The sequence below is a fragment of the Hermetia illucens genome, chromosome 3, assembly GCF_905115235.1.
Source record: "Hermetia illucens chromosome 3, iHerIll2.2.curated.20191125, whole genome shotgun sequence".
NCBI lineage: Eukaryota > Metazoa > Arthropoda > Insecta > Diptera > Stratiomyidae > Hermetia > Hermetia illucens.
Window position 1 is genome coordinate 172715309 of NC_051851.1, and position 20226 is coordinate 172735534.

The 20226-nt window shown below is 43.4% G+C and overlaps 1 protein-coding gene across 1 annotated transcript in view; it reads right to left on the reverse strand.

Annotated features, from left to right (window-relative positions):
- Nucleotides 1-11484: 11484 nt before the first annotated feature.
- Nucleotides 11485-20226, reverse strand: part of LOC119650632 (eukaryotic initiation factor 4A) — a 29219-nt gene continuing 20477 nt past the window's right edge. The window contains exons 3-5 of the mRNA XM_038053539.1: nt 18773-19386; nt 18435-18658; nt 11485-12399 (exon numbers count right to left, since the gene is read on the reverse strand). Of these exons, the coding sequence (XP_037909467.1) occupies nt 12255-12399; nt 18435-18658; nt 18773-19386 (983 nt within the window). The 3' untranslated portion in view covers nt 11485-12254. The remainder of the gene's footprint in view (nt 12400-18434; nt 18659-18772; nt 19387-20226) is intronic.

A 20226-nucleotide genomic window follows, 5' to 3' on the forward strand; every position in this document is an offset into this window, starting at 1 on the left:
GTGAACTCTGCCTTCGAATCAACAATTGACAAACACGCCCCAGCTAAAGAACCTGGGTACTACAAATACGGGTGCCTTTCCCCCTCAACCCTCCTCCTAGTCCGCGATAGAAACAGTCTACTGCAGCGCAGGAAACGTTTATTTCACCGGTCACGGAACAGATGCAACGCTGACTACCGTCTCCTCACCGAGATCATCAAAGACCTATCCAACAAAATCAACGGAGCTATTCGGTCCGAACTGAATGCGGCCTACAAGAAACTCCTCAAATCCCTCAAACCTGGCCCACAAGTTTTCTCAGTAATTAATCGATTGACCGGAAGAAAGAAAAAATATACTAACTTCCACCAAACCCCGATAAAAATAGGTAACCTCCAGTGTCACACCCCCGAGGAAAAAATATCCGCCTGTGTAGACTATTTCAACCACTTATTCAGAGCAAAATCGCCAGCGGACCCCATCTGGAACTCGGTGGTCGCCAATGCTGTCAGCGATAAAAGGCTGAGCTTGGAAGGTTCTTACCTTTGCCCCTTTTCTCCCAAATGCCCGGCTGATGTAGTCAGAACAGGCCCGTTCGCCCCCTTCTTTACCTTCCTAGAAGAAGCCCAATCTTCGGGCCCCGATCGCATCGCTAACTTTGTTCTGCGGAAGTGTGCGCCTACCATCAGTGAACTTCTCGCCATCCTTTTCAACAACTGCCTGAACAACGGCCACTTCCCGGTATCTTGTAAATCAGCCCTCCTCATACCTATCCCTAAGAAGGGGTGCTCGGGCGATCTCAAAGATATGAGGCCTACGTCTCTTCTTTTCAATATTGGAAAAATCTTCGAACGTCTCCTACTAAGTGACCTCAATAGACACTACTCCCCCATCATTCCGCTTAATCAATTTAGCTTTGAAAACGTCAGATCCACCGAGCAGACAATCCTGTACCTGCAAGACCATATCCTCAATCAACTGGAAAACAAGCATTGCACCGTAGTCAGTTTGGAAAGAGGGATTGCTCTACAAACTAATTCAGTCCAATTGTCCCTTCCCCTTATTCAGAATCCTCGCAGACTTCATCTCCAACAGAACTTGCTACGTGCGCTTCGATGGACTTCGCTCCATCGACTTCCCGGTAAACTCCTTCCCCCCCTTCCCCAGGGATCCATTCTAGGCCCCAAACTTTTTAACATCTCCCTCCACGATATTCTCCTCCCTCCCGTAAACTTATTCCCCACGCCAACGGCAACTCATTCAGCCCTTCACCAGCCCTTTTCCCCCAACGACAATGGTCCTTCCGCGTCAGGAGGGATCCTCTTCGCTGATGACACCATCCTATATGCGAGTGGTCTCAGGCCCTCACTAGCCTCCCTCTCTCTCAATCTCCTAACCAATAGGGTCATCGCTTATTTCAACTGGTGGGCCCTTACCGTTAATTCCCTTAAGTGCAAGGTTATTTGCTTCAGAAACCCCAGTGGGAAGTGCCACTGGCGCACAGTGCCAGGAAGCAAAAACCTGCATTTACGCATTGCTAACCGCACACTCAAGCCGAAATCAAACATTAAATACCTGGGAATCTCCCTCAACAACAAAATCAAATCCAACCCTCACGTCAGATCTGCTATTGTCAATGCCTCTAAGGCCTCAGCTGCCTTAAGAAACCTCCTCTCATCCCGGGCCATGTTCCCTGCCACCAAAACCCTTTTATACAAAACTCTTATTCGTCCTACCCTGACCTACGGTTTCCCAGCATGGGCTACCATGTCACCGAACGTAGCAGACGCCCTCCAACGCTTTGAAAGGACGATACTCAGGAAATGCACGGCGAAATACCAAACCTAAAATTTCACCAAAACTCTCTCTCTCCCCGGAAAGGTCGTATTCCGGGGTTTGCTCCATAATTCCGCAGATGAACAAGTTGTCGCGCGTCAGACTGAAAAAGTGGCTGTCCCACCCTAATCCGCTGATAAAAAATCTCTCGGACAGTAATTCTCCTCTCAACCATCACACCTCCCCTCCTTTTATTAAAGCTCCTCCCCGGACTTTCACAAAGGCTAACCGCGTAAATCCAATGTTCCGGAAGTCAATCCCCGCGCAGGTGTAGATCATCTTTCATTAGCCGCATTATGCATAAAATGAGTAGTCCGTCCGCCGAAATTGGGGGAGATACTTTTTCCACAATTGATACGGACTAAAAGTTGCTTCAACAAAAACAAGTCGGAAAACAGAAAGCTGGACGCTTCAGGTACGAAACGATTTGTGTATTTCTTAGTACGCAGCACGTAATATTCCATATATTATGTGAGAGTATCCACTTTCGGATGATATTGACATTGATCATCAAAGAAACAAAAACTTTGATACCCCACATGGCTATATTTGATAAAAAAAAAATGTTCACCCCCCTTTTGCATCTACGGAGACCCCCTCTTAAAATCGACGTAAAAGGATGTAACTCACTGCATGCGTGGGCGTTCACAGTTCCCAACTTTCTACCAAATTTGGTGTTAATCGCTATAACCGTCTCCGAAAAGAATGCATGTGACGAACAGACAGACAAAATGCAACTCTGAAGGGTCAGTACGCGATGGGGGTGTTCGTGGTTATTGAAGGGGCGTTTGACTGTGCGTCTCTTCAAAAACTTTGTGATGCCGTGAGAGGGCATGGTTTTGATTATGCTTTAATTAAGTAGATCCATGCTATGCTAACGCAGAGATTGCAATGTGCTGAAGTGGGTGTTGATCACTACCTAACAGCGGAAGCGACGAAAGGCGGCCCTCAAGGAGGTGTGCTATGGCCATTTCTGTGGACTATACTGATCAACTCATTACTATACGAACTGCAAAATCTGTCAATATACGTTCAAGGTTATGCGGATGACGTGGCTGTGCCGGCTGGATGTAACTCATTGTATGCATGAGCGTTCACAGTTCCCACCGTTTTACCAAATTTGGTGTCAATTGCTATAACTGTTTCCGAGAAAAATGCGTGTGACGGACAGACAAACAGACAGTAAACCGATTTTAATAAGGTTTTGTTTTACACAAAACCTTAAAAATTACTCCATTTCAGAGTTAGTCAAAATCGTAATTATGATTATGATTGCGAATATAATTACGTGATTATGCGATTGTAATCATAATCAAAGGTCATGATTACGATTAAAATAATGTAATCCTGCAGCCATAATCATGCAATGATATGAAATCATCATGAAATTATGAGCAGTGCCGTTTGTGCTTTGCGAATTAGCTTATTTTGGCTAGTTAACCTCAACAGCTAGACAATTTTGCGGATTACTTGCAATCAACAGAGGTACTTTGGTTGTTAGTTTAAATTATATTTCCTCATTTCAGACAAATAATGTTCGTCTCGGGTAAATGTTTGCTCCTTCGACGGTTACCTACCTTGTGGTGGCGAGGGGGCTTAGTAAGGATGATCCCCGGGAAAGGTGACACCTGAAGCCAGTTTAAACTAGCCTTGTCTTAGCAAAAAAGAGCTCTGCCGAGAACGACTTCTTTTCCCCAATAAAAGAAACGCGGCAACCAACTGTGAAGAAGCTAAAAACCTAAAATACAAAAGAATTCAAAAGCACTTTGATCATGATGATCCAAGCCTCAGTGAAGGGAGAACCTGAGTCTAGACTTAGATTCTCCATTGATTCAAGCGGGAAACAACTTTATTGGAACGGTGTTACGTAAGCAACACTCGAGTCCCACGTTGCAACACCTGCCATCAAGGCTGTCAACCAGCCAAACTCCCCTAAAAGGTTTGGCAGTCGTGAAATAATATATGGAAGCGGACGGCACTTGCTGGAGTTAACCCGAATGGTAGCAGGCCGGCGGGATGTGGGCCGGGGTTCTTAGTTCTCAAATATTATATCCCTGTCAGGACACAGAGATTTAATTAAGTGCTTTGACCCAGCAGTCAACAAATCAAAACTCACCGGAAGTAACCTACTCTAATAGAGACGTGAAGCGTCTACGCGGAGTGAATCCACCGAAGATTTCAATCCCAAAGAAACTACACTGCCTAACGGCCCAACAAGGGAAGGGACACAATCAAAAAGAAAAAACCTTACGCTCACGAGATGGACGAGGAAAGATCTCTGGCATCCACGCGACGAGTGGCACCGTCTTCCTTTCATTCCATGGGGGGCCAGGTGATATGATGTCTCTGCGGCGACCTAATTATTCGAAACCTTTTTATTAAACGTTCATCAAAATATTTGTGGCAAATCAATATTTTGAATCTGTACAGGGAATTGAAGTGACTGGAAAGAACAGAACAGAACATGTGCGTCCCCCATCAATTGAAAAGACGCACTTATTGTGCAAAACAAGCAAACCTTACGACTACAACCGAGTGGACCGGACACTGTGAGTCTCTTTAGATTTTAGAGACTTTCGCATTGAATTTCGTCCTAAATTATCTGCTTATGGGACAGCGTAATGGTTCGATTAGATGCAATTTGCTTCGTTTTTGCACGGCGCCTCCCACCCTGGCCTCTACGTTGTCTTCAACTTCTTCCGCCATGATTGCTCAACCTGTTGCTAATGTTAATCTTAATCTTTCCACTCGTGACGGCCGTGCCGGGACAGGTTGGTCCAGGCGAAAATCCCTAGCTCGAGTCAAAACCTCTGAAACATGAGGAAACTTAAAAATTTCTAATTCTTTCCGCTTTTCGCTCGCACCAAAAGGACCCGAGGGATGACGTGAGTCAAACGCGAATGAAAAATGACGGCACTCCTTGGCTTACTGCGAAGTCCGACGAGTCAAGCGAAAAACAGTTCGTCCGAAATAGGTACTTTCACGATCAGAAGATCATAATTAGTTGGCTGACTGACTTGCGGCAGACTTTACTTAGTGAATCGTGTCAAAACTACCGTCTGATGCCTCCCGTGTCGAACGATTCACCTCCTTCGAATGCATCCACCGCGGCAAATAAAGCGATGGAATCTCGGCACTTGACTAGTTAGAGTATTGTGCAAACTTATATGTTATGAAATGCTGCCCGAATTACGACTTATAATATTAATGTTCCGCAGCTAGGGGTGATAGATCACTCATTTTGGCGGTGTACACGGCCGAGCTAAACCGTTGCTCTCTTGCCACCGCAAGAACCTCTCCATCCCTTAGAACTCAGTCCATAATCATCCTCGCTCTCCTCAGGGAAATTGAACCTGAAGAAATTATGGTCCAACTCACTTCAGAGTGCCCACTTCTGAAAATCTATTCACAGGGAGAATCCCTCACTCCCTATCAAGAAGAAAACAATGACGCATAGGATAAGCGGATAATATATGTAAATTTATTAATGCAGTCAAAAATACGCGAAAGACCCTGACGACTTTGTTGGAATCACTAGGAAACTTGGCTGATTTTCAAAGTGATGACATAAACGAACACACCCGGGATATCGAACACTTCTGTTGCGTTAATGACAAGAACGGTACTTTGCTTACCGACCGTCGAGCCTCGACCGATAGATGACGAGAATACTTCGAGCAGATTTCAACTGAAGAATCTGCTCATCCTTCGCATACACAATCATTGCTAACATTTGGAGCAGTTCCACCTGTCAGCGCAGCTGGTGCTCAGAGGTGGCGGGGAGGAAGGCGGGCCGCTAACCCTGTCAGCTGAACCAAAACCAAGTGACCGAGGAGAACCTCCGCCAGGCACTAGGTATAGACTGGTACCTTTGTAGTTTGCTGCAGCGGGGGGAAAATCAATCCGTGTCTTAAGAAGACCGTGGGATTAAGTCTACATGACAGGTACTCACGTTAAAGCCCCAGCATTCTCGTGCCAGTGCAGCTGAAGTCGAGTAAAGCAACAGAACCTGACTACAACGCATCTGTGCTCTGGAAAGCGAGGAGCTGGGATCTAACACTGTGCCTCAGTGAATTCTTTAATCGGGTTATTCAGGAAGGTCTGACTGATAAGAAAGTACCACAGTTCTAATATAGAAAAAGAAAGGTAGTCCAGCAGAATATTCAAATTGCCGTCCGATCCAATTACTATCGCATACCATGAGGATTTTTGAATGCATTCTTGATGCGCGAAATCGTTGAAATAACCGTGAATCAAGGCGGATTTGTGAAGAACTCCGAAATTACTAACGCAATACACGCTGCGCAGTTACTCATGGAGAAACACCGTGAGAAGCATCACCCTCTTTACATTGCATTCCTGGACCTAGAGAAATCACGAACTCATCTGGTATGCTTTACGACAACACTTCGTGCCAGAAGAACTCGTGCGCTAGATTAAATTGCTCTACGATGATCCGAAAAGTAAAATTCGAAGTGTGGCGGGTGTATCAAAATCGCTTCGTGTCTCTGTTGGTGTTCATCAAGGAAGCGCCCACTCACCACTCCTCTTTGTTCTTGTTATGGACACCGTCACACGGGATATCCAACTTCCAGCGCCCTACACACTGCTTTATGCAGATGTTTTCCCAGCATCTGATAGCAAGAATGATCTCGAGCAACTTGTCCAAAAATTGAATGATCGCCTCATGCAACACGATCTCTGCTTGAATTTAAACAAAACTGAATTTTTGACAATCGATTCCCATGCAACAGGCACAATCACTGTCAGCGACAATAATCTGCCCAGAACTGAGCGATTTAAATACCTCGGGTCAACGCTATCAGCCAATGGAGAACTGCGTTATGAAATTGCTTCACGCATTAACGCAACCTGGATGAAGTGGCGTTCCACAACTGGAGTTCTTTGTGATCGACATATCAACGAACGTCTCAAATCTAAAATTTACCGCAATGTCTTCCGTTCAGTCGCACTCTATGGTTCTGAATGTTGGCCGACCTTAAAAGACAATGAACGGCGTCTTGCGGTAATGGAGACGAAGATGCTACGTTGGACTAGTGGCGTCAGACGTTTAGATCACATCCGAAATGAGGATATCCGCGATCGTTATGGGGTTGCACCGATCGTGGAAAAGTTGCGAGAGAGGCATCTTCGATGGTATGGTTACGTAATGCCAAGATTGGTCTGAAAATCGAAGTCGATGGTAAATGACCAAAACGCCGGCCGAAACAACGGTGGCTTGATACGCTGGATGGGGATTTAAAAGCTTCGAGATCCAGATCAAGCATTTGATAAAATAAAATGGCGAAACCGATTACGACGACCCGACCCCGCTTGTGAACGGGGCTGAAGAAAAAAGAAGTCCTTTTTGACAATCACATTTCCCATTATAATTACATGCTACTTTTGCGATTGATAACGATTTTTTTTGCTTTATTGTTTATGGCAGATTAAGGAGAAATTTCCCAAATGTGTTAAGGCTATGCGGAACATATTCCCGTCTGGTATTATTGTTCTTGATGGGATATCCTGTTGTGAAACTTGACCTAGAATTATCTGAAATCGGAATAGCCCGGAGAACTTGCACTCTGGAATCTTGATGATTTCCCTCTGACCCAATGGAAGTTTCATTTCGGTTGTGATTAGAACCAATCGCGACCAGAACTTCTTCAGGAACGAATGCGGGAAATTGCGTATTGGAAGTTGTAACTCTAATTATGTCAAAGATTCTATCAAACATAGGCTTCGCAAACTCCGCCATGCTATTAATAAAGCATGCTGGTCCCAAGCACAGATAAAGGAGGAGGGTTTGAGGCAACGTACTTTGCATTATCCTCATCATCATCAACGGCGCAACAACCGGTATCCGGTCTAGGCCTGCCTTAATAGGGAACTCCAGATATCCCGGTTTGGCGCCGAGGTCCACTAATTCGATATCCCTAAGAACTGTCTGGTGTCCTGACCTACGCCATCGCTCCATCTCAGGCAGGGTCTGCGTCGTCTTCTTTTTCTACCATAGATATTGCCCTTACGGATTAAGCGACCCGCCCACCTTAACCTATTGAGCCACATTTTATCCACAACCTGACGGTCATGGTATCGCTCATAGATTTCGTCGTCATGTAGGCTACGGAATCATCTATTCTCATGTAGGCCTAAGGCCTGTAGGTAAGGATAGAATCATCTATCCTCATGTAGGGGGCCAAAAATTCTTCGAAGTATGCTTCTCTCGAACGCGGCCGAGTTCGCACTTTTTCTTGCTAAGAACCCAAGTCTCCCAGGAATATATGAGGACTGGCAAGATCATATGTCTTGTATAGTAAGAGCTTTGACCCTATGTGAGACATTTCGAGCGAAGCACTGCCCTCGCCGGAGATTATTATCCTGATTTGACTCAGGTATTCATTCACAGCTGAGTCGATTGGTATCCGACATCCAGTCACGATAACAGATTCGTCAGCCATCAGTGAGATTTGAACCGCGACCTAGAGCTACGATAACCCAGGGCTCTAACCGCTTAAGCCATTCGGACATCACAGCGACTATTACATAGCGTTATTGAAGCGTTTGAAGGATAGAATGGCAGAAAAACAGCACCATTTCAAGGAAAAAGTCACAAATCAATGAAAACGATGACAAAATTGCATAAATTGGGGTTTGAATTACTTTCGCATTCACCGTATTCTCCATATTTGGCTCCCAGCGACTTTTTCCTGTCCTCAGACCTCAAGAAATGCTCACTGGAAAGAATTTAAAGCCGATGAAGAGGTAATCGCCGAAACTGAGGGCTATTTTGAGGCTAAAGACAAATCGTACTATAAAAAAGATATCGAAAAATTGTATAACCGCTATAATTGTTGCATCGAAGGCATTGAGTAATAAAATCAAAATCAAATTTTATCAAAAAAAATGTTAACCTACGAACCTTTCAGCCCACCTGCTATGTTGAATTTGCAAACCCGAAAGTCCTCCCTCGCATAAGGTGAAAATTATAAGGCAAAATGGGACCCCAGATGTTCCCTTTTCCTCATTCAAATACCTACTTCCAGCCAAGGAGGAATTTTCCTCTTCCCATCCCACTCTCGCTAGAACTTGCCATTAGTCCAATTGGAGGCAAGCGCCTATCTATCACTCTCCATGAAACACTAGAGGGTCAGAGGATGAAGGTTACGTCGTGGGTAGTACGGGGATCCATCTTAGGGTTGGACCTCTAGAACGCTACCTATGATAGTCTACTGAAACTCGGCGCATGCCAGAAGAGTTGCGCCTGGTCGACTATGCAGATGTCGCGACGCTTGTTGCTGCTGGACGCACTGTCGGACAGTCGCAAAGAAGACTCGGCATATTGATGCGGATTGGTAAGCGGATGGATGACTACTCATGGTTTGAACCTCGCACTGGAGAAAACCGAAGTAGCCATCGTGACTAAAATGAGAATTCTGACCCTGCGTCCCATATCGATAATCGAGTCAAGTACCTCGGGTTGACTCTTGACTCAAAGATGAGCTTTTTTGAGCAAATCAAAGCAGTAGCGAACAAGGCTGGAGGTGGATTTTCGCCGTTAAGTAGGTTAATGGCAAACATTGGGGATCAACGTCTAGTAGGCGACGTTTCCTAATGAGTTCAACGCAGTCTGTCCTGCTCTACGGCGCAGAGGTATGGACTGACGCTCTTGGCAAGGAGGTATACGTAAACGTCTCGCGCAAGTACAGAGACGGGGAGCTCCGGGTGGCGTCCGCGTACCGCACTGTCTCCGAACCGGCCGTGATGGTGATCTCGTTAGTGACCCCCGTTGCCCTTTTTGCTAAGGAGCATCAAGCCATATACAAGCGCAAGGGAGGTTATCACTCGTGAAGAACGGCAACGCACTCTAGACAAGTGGCAGCTCTCTTGGCAAAATGAAACTAGAGGCAGATGAACTGCGCGGCTTATCGGCAACTTAGGTGCGTGAGATTGACTATTTCCTTACCCAATTCACGGAGATTTTCAGTCTTACCTGCACAAGATTGAAAAGGCGCGATCTCCAGATTTTGTTTTGCAATGGAGTTGTGGACGACGCCCATTACACTTTTTTTTTTCTTGTGGAAAGTGGGATAGGATTCGTCAGCAACTTTATTTAAACACAGAGGATCTCTCTCCAAACAACATTGTCGGGGAGCTGCTGAAGAGCGCTGACAGGTGAAGCTGTGTTGCCCATTAAGTTTGGGTCCTTCTCGTTGCTAAGAAGATAGAGCTCGACCGGTGGAGGAGCCGGATGGCAGGGGGTTCCTTGAACTGACAGTTCTCTTCCCCTCTCCCCTCCCATTGGTGAAAGGAATTCCCTGATTTGAAGGCCACGCAAGGCGGGAGAGTTCGGGGACTACCCCGAAGTAACGTGACAGACGGTTCCAGGCTAGCTCTCTGATTATGAGGAGGTGTTTCGTCCCCTCGCCCCAAAAAAATGTTAGAAACATGTTCAGATCGAGTAACAAGCCTCGAAAAAATGCCAGGGCGTCCACCTCAGTCGACGCGGCAGGACGGACCCCGGTCCTGTCGAGAAAAGGGGAAGGGCTCTTAACACATGGACGGCGTCAGAACGATAGTCTGAAGAAAAAGATTAGATAAGCTTCGCCACGACTGACATGATGCTGAGCCTGCGGGGGGGCATTAATAGCGACACTCTCTCATATACAGAATTCAGCCCCAAAATTGATGGGCAGTTCCCTTCGCAGAAGATTTAAGAACTCTTAATTATGCACCTTGCAAGCAATAATTAACATCACACTGCAATCCTGTGTTTTTGTGTTTTTATTTTTATATATTTATCCTTAAAAATTTTCTTAGCAACATTCATCATTGATTACATAAGAAAACCTTTTCATCTTCGTTTAATCATTTTGTTTCATCTTTTAATTTATAATTACTTTCTTAGTTCTTTTATTAAATCTTATGTGTAAATTCTCTTAGTTAACCAACGGAAAAATAACGCCAATAAACGAAGAATAGCGAACAGGAAAATTAATGGAAATATTTCTTTCGCTTGTAATTTTGTTTGTTAATATAATTATTATAAATTAGAAATCATAGTCGTTCCCTTTTTCACATAAAAAACAAAAAAATTAACCCTTTTCTTATCGTCAGTGATCTTTCACGCGTGTCTAAGTGCAGAGATTAGTTCAGAAAGCTGCCTATTAACAACAAATAGTTAAAATGGATAATGTAACAGGGAGAAAAGTGAAATAAGTCACCGTTTTGGTTTTGTTATTGCATCGCCAAATCCGCCGACAGAAGCAATACTAACTACTGACCGACATTTTGACGGTGGACAGAGATGTGTTAGCGAAATTTCTCGCTATATTTTGGTTATTTACAATCGATATATCGTCGTATTCGATTCTTAGCTTCACAGATTTATCTTCGAAGAGCGGGGGATACTGTAACGCCCAATCAACACCTTCGAATGCAATTTCAACAGAAGCAGAATTTTTGAAAATAGTTACATCCAAGACATGTTCCAGTTCTAATCAACCAAAATATATCATCAAAAATTTCACCAATTGTAAAATTTCCACGTCTACCTAGTGTTTTTCTTCTTGATTTGTATGCGTACGAGATAAACGATGTAAAAGCCGAACAAGAACAAAAACGAGAAAACAAATCAAGAAAACAATCTACAAATAAAATGCACAATTTTATGTACGTGAGGAAAAAAATTTTTATTAGAGGAATTTCTTTTTCGATCTAAAAAAAATAATCAAAGAGGAAAAAAATAAATAAGGACAAAGTATATATGTATGTAAGCTGCTATTGCAATTAACGGATCGTTTTCTTTCTACAACATTCACCTCTTTCTCTTTTCTTCCTTTCTTTCTCTTGCTCGTTTTCCGGATGGATTATGATGTAATGGGAAGAGTATGAATTGGAACCCAAAAAAAAAAGTGTTGGAAAATTTGATTACACAAGGAAAAACGAAAAATATAAAGCAGCTATGCAGGACAGCTGGTACAACAACAGAAAAAAAGTAGTAAGAATAATATGTATGGTGGCGGAAAATTTGTTATTCACGACAGAAAGATGCAAACTGATGTTGGCTTTGCCTAAAAATCTTTCTCGTCGTTTTTCACTTCAGTTTTTCGTATTAGAAATCGGTAAAAGTTTTAGTTATTTCTTTTTTTTCAGTTTTTTGTTCTGCTTTGTAAATGTAGTTTTGGAAACAACAATATTGTGTGTGTGTGTGTGGTTAGATGTTTTCTCCCTCGTTGATTAAATACTCTTCCTCTTTTTCGGTTTTGCTCGGTCGATGTTGTTACCTTTTTTCTCTCTCTCGGATTGTTAACAATTTTCTTTCTCTTGATACCTTTTTTTTTTTTAGAAAAAACTGTTGTATATTTTCTTTGTTTTGTATTGTTTTTTAGTAGATTTATATGTTTGTTGTTTAATGCCTCTTCTAATAATTTGTTTTAAATTAAATCAGCGATGTTAGCAGGCATTTCTTCGATAGTTGTATGATAAAATTGCTCAATATCCTTGAGAGTACGTTTGTCTTCATCCGTAATGAAGTTTATTGCGACACCTTTACGACCGAAACGTCCACCACGGCCAATTCTGTAAAAGGAAACAAGAAAGTGTGATTATTCTCTGATGACAGGCAATTGTGGTTTATGGTCAATAAAGGAGAGATAAAAGCTGCTGTCAGTAATACACACAACTTGGTAAGATCATGCTCTATATTATAGCCTAGCCAGACACCATATAGTGGCAGCCTCCTGATTTTTTTCAGATTTTTCGGTTTGGTAGTTTCTGAGAATGGCCCCCTTAAAGAAGTGATCACTTTCAACCCCCCGCGCTCCCCACCCTTCCAACGAATGTCAAAACTAAGATCGGCTTTGAAAAGTACTAATCGAGACCTTTAATTTGATACCCCACATGACTGTATTTGATGAAAAAAAATTTTACTCCCCCCTTTTGCATGTATGGGGACTCCCCCTTAAATTCGAGCTAAAAGGATGTAATTCACTGTATGCGTGAGCGTTCACAGTTCCCACCTTTCTACCAAATTTGGTGTCAATCGCTACAACCGTCTCGGAGAAAAATGCGTGTGACGGACAGACAGACAGACAGTAAACCGATTTTAATAAGGTTTTGTGTTTACACAAAACCTTAAAAAGGGCTAAGGAGAATTAGATTCTTCTTGAATGGAATTTTAATATTTCACCCGAATTTCAATTATTCTCGTTAATTATGACGTCAGCATCTTATTTGTATGGCTTAGAATGCTGTTAATTAGCACGAAATTGATAAGTTTGAACTGCTATAACTTTGGCGTTAATTGCTAGATTTTCACGAAATTTACCACGTATGTCCTCTATTCTGGTGCAAAATTCGGAAGTCCTAAGATGAATTTAAGGGGGGTTTTTCAGTAAATTTCTAAAAAGTAGTAATATACTATTAGTAAGTTTATTTGAGCAGATATCGGAATGGGACATATTTTGAGGCCTAGATTTCATCTAGGCGTACCACCCTGATTTTTTTCGGATTTTTAGGTTGGGTAGTTTCCGAAAATGAGTCCTGTCTCACTTCAAGTGCGTACATTTTGACTCCTTACTCACGCACTTTGCAATTTAAGCCAAAACTAATGCCAGTTTCGGAAAGTACAAACCAAGACCTTTCATTTGATACCCTACACAACTATATCCGGTGAAAAAATTTTTTGAATCCCCCCTTTAAATTCCACCTAAATTTATGCCACTCGCTGTATGCGTGGGATTTCATAGTTCCCATCTGTCCACCAAATTTCTTTCGGATCGGTTTAGCCGTTTTGAAGAAAAATGCGTGTGACAGACAGACATTGAATCGATTTTAATAAGGTTTTGTTTTACACAAAACCTTAAAAAGATAAGAACGTCGGTCGCCGGAAATCAACTAAGAAGCAAAGTTCCGCTGCTGTCTTGCTCAAGAGCTAGTATTGTCGACGAGCGGAATTAAAAAAAAACCTCGCTAAATACCAGGCGATTGTTGAGGAATACAGTAGCAAACGCCTGGCAGACGAGCAGAAGGCGAAGCCCATCGCTCTGATACGCAATCGATCGCAAGACGAGGTCAAGCAAGATCAGAAGCGGAGCAGAGTGGGCAAGAGCTCAGATGCTAAGCAACATCCGAAGAAAAGTACGCAGCAACAGTCAGCCGACGGGCCACGAACTGTGAAACCCTTCACTGACGTGGCCAGCAGCCACTTCTGCTCGCGGCAAACTAGCGCCGAAGGTGTGGACCAGTATTGAGGCCAGGCTGTCGGGGATGATCTTTTGAGGATCTACTGGACACCGAAGGCAAACACACGAGACTCATCCCCTGCTTTGACTTCTCTCAGGTGGTCTGTGGGTTCCACGTTATAGCTGGCGAGGAAAAATTATGTAGGGACTTTCTCGGTTCATACGTCGCAAAGATCAGCGACGCCTGGGAGGGCGTAAAGCTCATCCCTTACGACGAGATTCCCAGGAGACCGGTCGCTCGCATCTGTTTGCCGAAGATCCGCATGGATAAGGACAAGCTCGTCCAATTCCTGCGCCTTCAAACCATCAAGATTCTCATGGAGGACTGGGTTGTTATCAAGGAGGAGGAACCCTACACAAGCAGCCAACCTTTTCCACTTCGTATAAACGAAGAATGCCTGGAGTTACTGGAAAAGGTTGACTACAAAATGGGGTTCGGAGTCAGGAATGCAAAGGTAAAAGTGTTCCGCTCTGCAAAACCCGACGACGACGACCTAGATCCAATCGACGACGTAAACGGGCTGTTGGAGAAGGCCACGATCAACGGCCCGTCGGGGACTGACGAATCCTCCATGCAAGCAGATCATGCTGAGGATAACGCAGATAAATCTGCAGCACTCGAAATGCGCCTCGGCTAACCTGCTTGTCTTCCTTCTAGAGGATGACATCGACATCACACTAATACAGGATCCCTGGGTCGGAGGCTGTCAAACCATCAAAGGGCTCCAAAGCAAGTATTTTAATTTATACCACAGCACAGAAGACGCTGATCAGGACAAACCTAGAGTTGTATTCCCGCGAGGAAGAGAGTCTGCACGCTTTTCTGTATCCGGACCTGAGTTCCAGCGACTTAGTCGTGATCAAGCTGGCGGGGGCAGAGAACGTGTATATTTCCTCGGCTTACATAGCTCACAACCGATCCGGAAAAACTATTAGGTTGTTGCATATGAAATGGCCGACTTGGTAATCAAGTGAATTTAGTTGCGATTTTGCTGTATCAAACCACCACCAATTGGCGCTGTTGGTTTCGGATAATGAAGTATAAATACTTCTAAATTTAATCAAGGAGTCATTTTAGTTTTGACCACCGTCGTGATAACAGAGAATGAAAAGGAAAAAAGGATGGAAAAGAGCCAAAAATGTATACTTTTTCTGTATCAGTTCAAGCTCTGTTAGGTGACCAGGAATATTAACAGCGCATTTGGAGCTGATACGGTAAGCGAACGAACCACACGGCGGTGGTTCGAAAAATTCCGATCAGGCGACGTAAATCTTCGAAGTGAGCCACATGGACATCCAGGACCATCGATTGATAACGACGAGCTGCGTGTGTTAGGCGAATCCGACACACGTCAGTCTGTGAGAGACATCGCAGAGAAACTGGGTGTACCCTATTCGATAGCTTCCTGGCACTTGCAATAACTTGGAAAGGTGAAAAAGCTCGACAAATGGGTACCGCAAGCTTACCGAGCAAAACATGGCGCTTCGAATGGACATTTGCAGTTCTTTACTCTCCCGCAACGAAGCAACCTCTTTTTGCACAGAATAGTGACATGTGATGAAAAGCGGATATTATACGACAATTGTAGCCTATCAGCACAATCGCTAGATACTAAACTAATGAGCCACCGAAGCATATGCCGAAACCGAACCTCCATCCGAAGAAGGTGGCTGTTTGGTGATCTACAGCTGGAGTTATCCACTACTCTTTTTTGGCACCTGGAGAAACGATAAATCCACAAAAATACTGTGTACAACTCGAGAAAATGCACGAAAAATTGAGTATTCAACGGCCAAGATTGGTCAACAGAGACGGTGCGATATTCCTTCACGACCTCATGAATCCAGATCCAAAAGTTGAACGAATTGCAGTATGAGACTGCCTCATCCACCATATCCACTGGACCTTTCGCCAACTACCACTCTTTTAAGCATTTGGATCATTTTTTGGCGGAAAAACAATTTAGGAACGAAGAGGCTGTCAAAATTGCGTTCGACGAATTTATCAACACCCGACAGTTAGACTTCTACGAAACTCGGATAAATGCTCTTGAATCTCGCTGGGAGAAGTGTTTTGAATCATTTCATTTGCAACAACCTAATACCAGATTTTAACTGTGTCGTCATAAAAAAAATTCACAAAATTGAGCGCGTTTTCCAGGAACTAACGTTACGTAGAAAGAAGGAAATTTATGAAAAATCTACCCGTAAATGGTCTGGCACAAACCCAGGTGTATAAATCCTTCAAGGAGATAACGACTGGAAATGCAAAAAAGCATCACGAAGATGAAGTGGCTAGCATAGTCGCCAGATAACGTTTGTCCACTCCGAATAATAATAATAATCGTTGGCGCACCATTCCATATTGGATCAGGTCCTTGAAGTGTTTAGGGCACTTTATTCAAGACCGTAACGGTACACTATAGGATTACAGTGCCCTATTGGAGGCAATGTGGTCAGCATTGCGTTCGTCCGAGAATATTACCCTGATTTGACTCAGGTACTCATCACAGCTGAGTCGACTGGTATCCGACGTCAAGTCACGATACAAATTCCACTGCCACTAGCGAGATTTGAACCATACGACAGCCTTGTGCTCAACCACTCAGCTATCCGGACACGGACTCACTGTAATACGAGAAGATAAAACACTGAAGGAGACAGTTTGTCCCTGAAATACGTATTTGTTTAAATTAGCTACGTTTAGCCAAAAAAACGGACAAATATCTACCAATCTCTTCATCGCTAAGTTGTCAGAATTTTGGAAAGCAAAAACACAAAGTCAAATAGCTATGAAGCCAGGTCAGGTCGAAGAAAGCCATATACGACATTAGACAATTAAGTAATGAGACTGATTTCATAAAAACCGTATATTTAAAAATTATTCTACAACTCTGCTATCCCCTTCAAAGTAGTCCCCTTGGGCAGCTATACAGCGATTCTGGAAAGGTTCGACTGGGATGTCCGCGGGTACCCTCGTCACGGTCCGTAATTGACTCAAAATGGATTCCTTTGACCACCGATTTTGTTCTTGGGGAACAAAAAAGAGTCACAGGGTGACATATCATATCGATCAAGCAGTGTGGAATCTTTTTCTGCTTGTCCCAAACAGTCTTCTGCGACGGTCATTCTGTGCTCCTTTAGCTCCTTCGAAAGGTTCTTTGGAATCATCTTCACGCACAACTTTTTCATCCGGACTGACTGTTTCACGGTTTATACCCAGTTCCGAGGCCAATATTCGAACTGCTAAACGCCGATCTTGACGAATTAGGGCGTGCAAACGCTGCGCATTTGCGTCAGTCCGCACCTCGACTGGGCTCCCACTCCGCGCCTAGTCTTCCATGCCCCTCCTTAAACTCTTTATGCCATCGAAATACCTGGGCACCACTAAGATCACTAGCACCATGCACTTTTACAATTTTAGCGTACGTTTCCCAAGCGGTTTCGCCCAATGTAGCGCCAGATTTTATGGCGGCGCGTTGCTCCTTTCTCCATTTTCGTGACGAGCACCACCAACACACGTTTACTCAACACGACACAGTAGGCCGACTAAACAAACTAGAGCGATGGTGAATATATCAATGGAGAGGGAAAGGATGCCGAGGAAGAGAATTTGAAGGCTGCAAGTTTACCACAAGCGCGACAATAAAATCAGTATCATTATTGATTTGTCTGACCTCGTATATCCAAAAAGAGCCGCAAGGAAAGACTTCAATTTGCTCGGGAATACATAAACAAGCTCGCAGTTTTGGTTTGACTCTATTTTTGGGGACGAAAGCAAATGCAACCTCTTTGGATGCGATGGAAGAGTTATTGTGTACAGAAAGCCAAACACTGAGTTGGAAGAAAGAATGGTTTCCACTGTGAACCATGGCGGAGGTGGTTCGATGATTTGGGGGTGTATGGCGGCGTCGGGGGTGGGAAATATAGTGCCAATCAAAGGAACTATGGACCACCGATACTATATTAACATTTGAAAAGAAAATTTGCGTGGCAATTCCATGAAACTCAGAATCGAACGAATCTATAAATTTAATCAGGATAACGACCCAAAGCACACAGCTCACAACACAAGGCTTTGGTTTCTTTACAATTGCCCAAATGTCATTAAAACACCAGCCCAAAGCCCGGATCTCAATCCAATTGAGCATGTATGGAGTATTTTGGAAAAAAGGTAAAGAGACATATTGGAAAAGTCACCTTTCGAGCTTGAATAATTTAGACGAAATAGAGATAAACACCGAAATGTGCTGCCAATTAGGCTGGACGGAATTATGGTGTATAGGGATCACAAAGTGAGTACAATAGATTGTTAATAGGCAAGAAAGTAATACTTAGAACAAAATATTTAGGACTTTAAACATAACTTACCTATGAATATAGTTCTCCCGGTTGGAAGGCAAATCATAATTAATAACTAAGGAGACTTGTTGCACATCAATGCCACGAGCTAACAAATCAGTTGTGATCAAGACACGCGATGATCCCGATCGGAATTGTTTCATAATTAGTTCGCGATCACGTTGTTCCATATCACCGTGCATAGCAGACACAGTGAAATGGTTACTCGTCATTTCTTGGGTTAATTGATCGACCTGAAAATATAGGTTGAAAGGTAAGATCCTTGTGGAAATGGAAATATGGAGAAACATTCGATATATCGAGGAAATTGTATATTTTTTTTATGTAAAAGCATCTAAAGGACTCACCTTACGTCTAGTATTACAGAAAATGACGGATTGTGTTATTGACAATGTGTCGTACAAGTCGCACAAAGTTCCCAATTTCCAACTTTCATGTTTGACATTCACGAAGAATTGCTTGATACCTTCCAGTGTCAATTCTTCCTTCTTCACCAAAATACTAATCGGATTACGCATAAAATGACGACTCACTTCCAATACATCTGGTGGCATTGTGGCCGATAGTAAAATGACTTGAACGTCGCTGGGTAAAAATCCGAAAACATCTTGGATTTGACTTTTAAATCCACGTGACAACATTTCATCGGCCTCATCCAATACGAAAAGCTTAATAGCATTCGTATGTAGGACCTTACGATTGATCATGTCATGTACACGACCCGGAGTACCCACAACGACATGACAGCCCTGTTCCAGTTTGCGCACATCCTCACGTACGTTTGTACCGCCAATGCATGCGTGACAATTGGCCTTCATGTATTCACCCAAGGCTAGGACGACCCGTTGAATTTGAGTGGCTAATTCACGAGTTGGGGCCAAAACCAAAGCTTGACACTCATGGAGAGAAGTGTCAATTTGTTGAAGAATGGCTATCGAGAATGTAGCCGTCTTGCCAGTACCTGAAATTGAAAGAAAACTTTATTAGAATGAATGATAATCGTATTTAGATAAATCAATAAATTATCCATTATTTTCAGAAATTAGTCAATAGTAGCGCCGCTGGCGTGGTAGGTAACGAGTTAAATGCGATTCACAACTTTTTAGTAGAAGTCATACTAGGTCTTGCCCTTTATATAATCGTTGGGGCAACAACTCATATTGGATCAGGGCCTTGGAGTGTATTAGAGCACTTCATTCAAGACCGTAACGGTACACTACAGTACACTGTAGGAGGCAATGTGGTCAGCATTGCGCTCGCCCGAGATTATTATTCTGATTTGACCCAAGTACTCATTCACAGGTGAGTCGACTGGTATCCGACATCCAGTCACGATAACAAACGCTCTAATCACTTGAGCCATCCGGACACATCCCCTTTTTAGGACAATCAAAATGGCTTGGGTTATTCCGCAAAATCCATATACATCCATATACGTCGTGACACGCTTTTCTTGTTAGTTTCAAATGAATGTGTTTCTCATTGAAACAACAGTACTTAGGCAACCAAGTACTTGGATTTACATTAACAATAAACGCGAGACCTCGTACCGCACACAAACTGGTCCATCATGCGGGGGTACATTTCCGCAATACTAAGCACCAGGGGACTGTTCCCAAGAAGGGACAAATTGGAAAGTCAAGCATTGATGGAGCCAAGGTCAACATTTGGCTTACTGCGAAAACCGCACCCAAAAAAGGTCCTTGAAAACAAGAGCAAAAATATGTTTGAGGTCAGAATATCAGACAGGCCTCAGTGGTGCAGATGCCAAATGATGCCTACAATATCTGAAGGGAAGCCG